This window comes from Salvia hispanica, chromosome 1 (genome assembly GCF_023119035.1).
Source record: "Salvia hispanica cultivar TCC Black 2014 chromosome 1, UniMelb_Shisp_WGS_1.0, whole genome shotgun sequence".
NCBI classification, from domain to species: domain Eukaryota; kingdom Viridiplantae; phylum Streptophyta; class Magnoliopsida; order Lamiales; family Lamiaceae; genus Salvia; species Salvia hispanica.
The window spans coordinates 27,638,615-27,645,620 of record NC_062965.1 but is presented as its reverse complement, the minus strand read 5'-3'; the positions used below and the strand labels follow the sequence as shown (position 1 = coordinate 27,645,620).

The 7,006-nt window shown below is 32.2% G+C and overlaps 1 protein-coding gene across 1 annotated transcript; it reads right to left on the bottom strand.

Moving 5' to 3' along the window:
• Positions 1–1,978: 1,978 nt before the first annotated feature.
• On the bottom strand, positions 1,979–3,045 carry LOC125192984 (ankyrin repeat-containing protein At5g02620-like). The gene is made up of 2 exons (XM_048090676.1): positions 2,473–3,045; positions 1,979–2,074 (listed from the first exon to the last, which is right to left on the bottom strand). Exons 1-2 carry the CDS (start codon positions 3,043–3,045, stop codon positions 1,979–1,981), a joined length of 669 nt encoding a protein of 222 aa, XP_047946633.1.
• Positions 3,046–7,006: the final 3,961 nt, after the last annotated feature.

The following is a 7,006-nucleotide window of genomic DNA, read 5'->3' as shown; positions in this document are numbered from 1 at the left end:
TATTTCCTTGTTTAGAGATGGAAAAATCGAGCCCCCTTATTTTTCTAGTGATTTTCGAAAATCACCATATTTGGGAAGGAAGGAATTATTTTATTTTATTTGACTTCTCACTTGATTTCCTTCCATACCTAGAATTTAAATATTCTACCAAATCTTTCCATACTTCAAGAGATCTTGCCTTACTTTATTTTAGTCAATATTCAAAAATCCATGCCTTATTTAAAAGGCATAGAAATCGCCCCTTACCTTGCCTCATGGAGGATTTTCCTTATTTTTATTTTACTCCATAATATTTTATTCTATATGGAAAAATACCAAAACAAAGTCTTGGCTATTTTGAGAGCCTAATTTTCGAAAACTAGGGAGATTTGCCCTAGGATCTATTTTTGTTAATTCTTCTTCCCTACTTCACAATATTTATTATTTAATTGTGGAGAATGAGATCTTACCAAATATTCTATTCTAATTACTTAAAGATCTTGTTGAACTCTATAAATAAGAACCAAAACCCCTAACCCTAGCCCCATATTTTCGGCCCCCCCATCCTACACACTCTCTCAAATTTTCTTCTTCTACTCTCCAATATTTTGCTATCTTTTGAAGAAGAATTGAAGTTTAAACCAAGAACTTTGAAGAACCAAGGCTAATACTTGTTTTCTACCGATCGTTTTTCTCGAAAAGGTATTTTTGTTTAAGAGTTATGCTTGTTCTCCTTCTACTTCTTCTTTTTCCTCTTCTAACCGATTAATCGGTCTTCTTGAACCCTCAAGCATCTTGGTTGAGTGAAAGAGGGATAAAAAGGGATGTGAGAACGTGTATGTGTGTGTGTGTCGTGTGTGTGTGTGTGGCGTGTGTATGTGTGTGCCGTGTGTGTGTGATGTTGTGTTGTGTAGTGTATGTTTGATGGCTAAATAATCTTGTGTGATAAACATGATCTTGGTTAATTAGTAATGATAAGATGAATCATTGGGAAGAGGGCAAAGTAATGAGACATGCATGAGTAAGAGTAGTATTGAACCTAATTTGTGATATGTGCCTATGTGATTAAAAGGTGAAACTTTGGTTGCGAAGCCGGATAACGGAAAAGCGAAACTACTTGAAAACTAAGCAATCGAGGTGGGCTTTATTCTTAAACTCTTTTATTTCTTGCAAAATATTGATTGGTGTTATAAGGGTGGTTTAACTGTTATGCCATGCCTATGTTTGTTTAAATGTGATTGTTGGATATGCTTATACGAATTCGGGTCTGAGTATGGGCCGCAAGCCCTACCAGGCTGTGTACACAATGGGATCGAGAGCCGTCCTTGCTAGTCGGCCGGTCTCGTGGGCGAAAAGTGTGGCCACACTTTCGTCGCACCATGGAATGTTTGTGATTGTTAATTTGATGAGAAAATGAGAGGTTATTTTGACTGGCCAGTCTATGAAAATATATTTTGTGATACTCGTGATATTCTTTTTAACTGCTTAAAACTCGAGTTCACTTGGTAAGGGTGGCATAACTTATAAAATGTTTTGGCAACGAGCTCACTGAGTATTTCAAAATACTCAGCCCTGCATGTGTTTTCCTTATGTGCAGGTTGAATGATGACGAGCGGTGGCGGGTGTTGAGCAGCTTAATTAATTAATATGGATGTGTTGAACTCTAAGTGTAGTTGTGTCACCATACATAGCTATGCTTTTCTCTTGGTCGTTTTCCGCTGAATTATTGATACTCTTTAGAATTTCTTTCTGGAACATTTGCATCTTACGTTTGGTTGTGGCCTTAGCCCTTTTCTTGTGATTTTGTCTTGGATACTATGTCGTACTCTTAAGGTTTTGATCCTCATTTTTTATATCTATCTTCTTTTGAACTTCTAGGTTAAGTTGTTGCATTAAATACTCTGATATTCCTTCATTTCTCTTGGTTAGTACTCTTTAAATGAAACCCTAGCCTATGTTTACTTCTTTCGAGTCGGGTTTCGTTTAGCAGCCGCCGCATTTATTGTACCCTAGGAGGTCGGGCTATTACAGTTTTCCCCATCCCGTTTCTTGTTTTCTGCTTCAGAACTTTGATTTCCACCAAGTATTCTACAATCTGAAATTTGTTCACAATGTGTAAGCTTTCAGTAGATAATGCTTTTGAAATTCGACCATCATATATATAGATTGGAAGTAACTTTCTAATTTAGTACATGTAACTAATTTAATTTGGTGGACGGGTTGAAATATAATAAATGAACCGAATATGAAAGTATGAATTGATATTATTAAAGTTAAATCGAATTTTCAAAAAGTTTCCAAAGTAACCTTATTAAAGCAATGCACGAATTGTCTGTGAAGTCATGAACTTTCAAACTAGTTTAGTTTTTTTCGTGAACTTTAAATGTTGCATGAAAAGTCATGAACTATACTAGACTATGAAAATTTTTCATCCAATCCGACCCGATAGAAAAAATGCCTCAATTAACAAGGAATGGAGGGGGTATTAATTACCTCAAGTTGAGTGCACCTTACAGCCAAATGCAATAAGGTATCGCCATCATCATCCTTTGTACACACAAGATCTCCCAACTTCTCCACCAAAACCTTCAACGCCCTAAGTTGACCATGTTTCACACACAGATGTAGCACAGTCTGCCCGCGATGCAGTCTCTCCATCACGGGAAAACAACTCGCTTCAAGGAGAAGTTCTAGAATCTCAACATTCCCATTCATGGCTGCAACATGAATTGGATTCATGCCTTGCTTGTTGCGCCACCAGCACATCTCCGGGGCTACTGCCAGCAATTTCGAGGCAATCTCGACATGCCCTCTTGCTGCTGCTATGTGGAAAGGCGATGACTCTTGGGAATCTGAATTACACGCTAGCTGCGGATTAAGCTTCAACACTTGTTCAACAATGAATGTCTGTCCATGCATTGCTGCTATGTGTAGAAGATTTCTTGAACATGGAAACGAGACACCATGAACAAGATATGGATCTTCTTCAAGAAGATGTACAAGTGTTGTTACATCTCCTTTTGATGCAGCGTTGTAGAGTTTCTTTTCCACTGCTTCTACCGCCATTCTTTAGTGGCCTTTGTTTCTCTACTTATTTTCTTGATTCTTTACTCTTTGTTTTTAATACAAAAATGATGGGTGTAGTCTACAAGCTTCTCTATCTTTCTCTTGCAAGAAAGGCCTAGGAAATGCTATATCCATTAAGATTGACCAAAGGAAAATAGTTATTCCACAGTCAAACATAACATCACAAGGCCGGATCAAATGATAAATCCATTTCTATGCAGAGTAAAAATATATGTATTAGTATTACATATATGTCCCATCTTGTATTTTATTCACCTTAAAATTATTACTCCTTCCTTTCGTAAAAATTAGATTTATTTTTTCATTTTTGTTCGTCCATCAAAATTAATTTCATGTTATAGTGGAAAGATAATTATTCCAAATATTTTATCCATATTTAATCTTTTTTTCTCTTACTTTATTCATGTTCTCTCTTCTATTTATCTATTCTCTCTTTATCTAACCAATTTTGCATTAAAATTCGTATTGTCCATTAATAAGACTATTTTTGGCTGCCGAAAGTTGAAACAAATACAGTTATCAAAAGTATTGGAAAAGAATTTAAAGTTTGATTGAAAATAAAGACAGTGGGAAATTGATTATGCATAAAGTAAGTGTAAGAGCTTAGAAGTGGGGAAGTAATTGTGCAGAATATTCACTGAAATTAACCATAAACATCGTCAGAGTTTTTTGCTGCAGCATTACACCATACATGTACATGTGCAGCATAAATATGCGGAAATTAATGGTTGAACAAGTTACTAGAAAAAACTTAACTTGCAACAACATTTCTACTGTTACTCCAAGAATGTATAGTTTCATGTTCGTATTTATTCAGTTGAGTCTCTTCACATAAATACAGGAGAAACTGGGATAGTCAAACCGCTTTTAAAAAAAGTGCTCGAAAGTACTATTCTCTCCGTCCCGGCTAAGATGACACATTTCTTAGCCGGCACGGAATTCTAGGAGTTATTAGATAAAGTGTTTAATTGGAAAGAAAAAAGGTGGATATAAGTATTAAAGTAGAGAGATAAAAAAAGATGGATATTTCAATAGGAGTGGGAAAAAGTGGTTGAGTGTATTAATTAGAGAGAAATTATCTAAAAATGAAATGTGTCATCTTAGTTGGGACAAACTAAAAAGGAAAACATGTCATTTTAAGCGGGACTGAGAGAGTAGCAGACAATTTTAATGAGACCGATCGATGTAGAGTACTCACTAAAAAAGGAATGTCTAAGGACATGTTTCAGTCCGTTAAGGATGCTAGTTTTTACAAGTACATCACATACAATTTTATAAGCATCTTCAATTTTATGTCTCAACTAAAATTAAATGACGCAAATGCATTAGTTTAGTTGTGTCCAAGTGAACAAGTGTATCGCCAATTTAAAGACCTTTTCTTTGCAACATCAATTTTAGCCATTTTTCAATTTTATCAAATACAAATAATTTTGTCTCTAAATTTGTATCCTTATAATAAGTTTTTTTTGTAATGATCCTTGGTGCACGTAAATTGCTCGGAATACACCGTTTATGAATCTTGCGCTCACTAAATAGTATTTTTTTCATGATCTAATTAGCAATTTGAAAGTGAAACCACTTTATATTGGCGCAATTAATTGTGTTGAAAAGTTTTATAAAATGACAATCATTTAGAATAAATTTTGAAAACGTTCTTAAATTAAGGACAATTAATTTAACCATTTGCTTTTTTAGGATGTTTTTCATTTGCGTCTTCTAAATTTAGTTTAGACATCTACATTAAGGTTGTTTTTTGAATTATTAGAAAAAAAATTTATGATTTTAAATTATATTAAAATATGTCTTTAATGATGTTTTTTATTTTAGTGAGAAATCGAGCTATATTTAAGCGACCATCATTATGTTAAATGTGTCAACTTATCTAAGGATGAATTATTTTATATCTGTATTGCACATTATTCAATTGCTTTTAGTATTCCGGGCACAGTTTTCAGTTGATATATATTCAGCCACTCAAAATTGCATAAAAGAGTTTAAAAAAATTTAATGATTGACTGAACACATACCACACGATAATGTATTCAAATCATTATGTTTTTACTTTGCATTATGCATATTAATTTATTCATGTTGATAATAACTTAACATGGATTCCGCGTAATTACTATATTCCGACATTCCGACTTGTGATATACGTTAAACGACTTTTAAATTCAACATAGTTGTCCCATATAATAGTAAAATGATAGTACAAAAAAGATCAATTTGAGAACGATAGTATTTGTGACCGTTGGTACTTGGTAATGAACTGTGTTGTGGCTTTTAGTTATCATTTAATTCCATCTAATTTCAAATTATCAAATAAAATAATTAATAATGTGATAATAGGATTAATTAATTATTGCGTCTGACTTTTTAAAATTAAATAATTGGAATATATATGGACGCACAAATTATTTCAGGAACAATTAGTATATCATCACGCACCACAACAAAAACAATCGTTACATTTTTAATAAATTTAAGGATGCTAATTTGTGTGTCTAAATATACCACCAATACTTCAAAAATGCTCTTATTGTTAGTGTCTCAACTAAAATGCTCTTATTGTTGGTGTCTCAACTAAAATTAGAGGATGCAAATGAAAGCGTTCTAAAAAAAATTAAAGATTAAGTTAATTCATCAATAATTTATGAATATCCTTTTGCATAAAAAATTATTATTATTTTTAAAGAATTTCCAACGCAAGTAATTGCGTCTTGATATTTGCTTTCTTAGTAGTAATAGTGAAGTTAGCACAGTTATATGAATGTAAGTACATGAACGTTGTCACTAATATAAGATGATGGTATAATAACCAATTGTGATATGAATGTTTTATTTGAACTTTTTTTTAGGCGATTTTTTTTTTGGGATTAATCGAAACTTGTAACTTCAAATCTAATAGAAATAGAAACCATAATCAAGTAATTAAAAGAGCCGATTTTTTTTTTCATACAAATCCGCTTAGTTTCTTTGTATCCCCTTCTAATTATTCGGACACAATAATTAATTCATTGTACTAATAATCAGTAATATCGCATTATTATTTTATATGAAATATGATGAAAATGGCACTAGTAAATAAAATTGAGTCCAATTCATTATCGACGGGTCCAACGCACCTGTTAAAATGTCGGCGATCAAACAATGTGAAACCAATTTCTATTTCACATTTCTTTTTATTTCTTCTTTACTATTTTTTTCAAAGACATAATAATGTAGATAGAATTATAGAAACACGCCAGAGGTGGAGATATTTATTAAGTACTAGTACTATGTTTATGTAAAGACCCTCATTTATGATTAATTAAATCCTTAGAATTATATTCTACATATAATTAAATTGTAGGAATGATGACAAAATCAATATCGTAAGAATCGAACGTCCATGAAAGAAAGAAATAAATCATCAATCAAAAAAGAGAAAAAGGTAAACTATATCTCCTTATAAAATAAAATACAGTTCTATATAAGAATTGAATGTAATGGATAAGAAATAAAATATTATTCTACATAAATATTCGAATATAGTAATAGTAACGTAGTTTTCAACCTTTTTTTTTATCATTTGAATTTTATTTCCATAGGTTTCTTATATCTGTGTTCTAATATATAATTTGTGATATGTAATAATACATTTTGTGAAATGTAAAAATATAATCACGTGCTTCATACTTTATTAGGTCATTGATTTCTTTTGAAATTTCGAAGCAATTCTCGGTAGAATTTTCTTTAATATGAGGTGCCTTTTAAACATATTGTGAAGGAGTGTGGAAATTAGATAGAACTTACTTGTGAGCCAACCTTATAAGTATAACAAGGGGGGTCCTTTGTTGTGCGTACATCGATCACTTTTGTGAGAAAAAGAGGAGAAACTGCAGAAGATAGAAAGAAAGAAAATATATAATATTACAACAATTAGCTAGTGGGGGGAAGA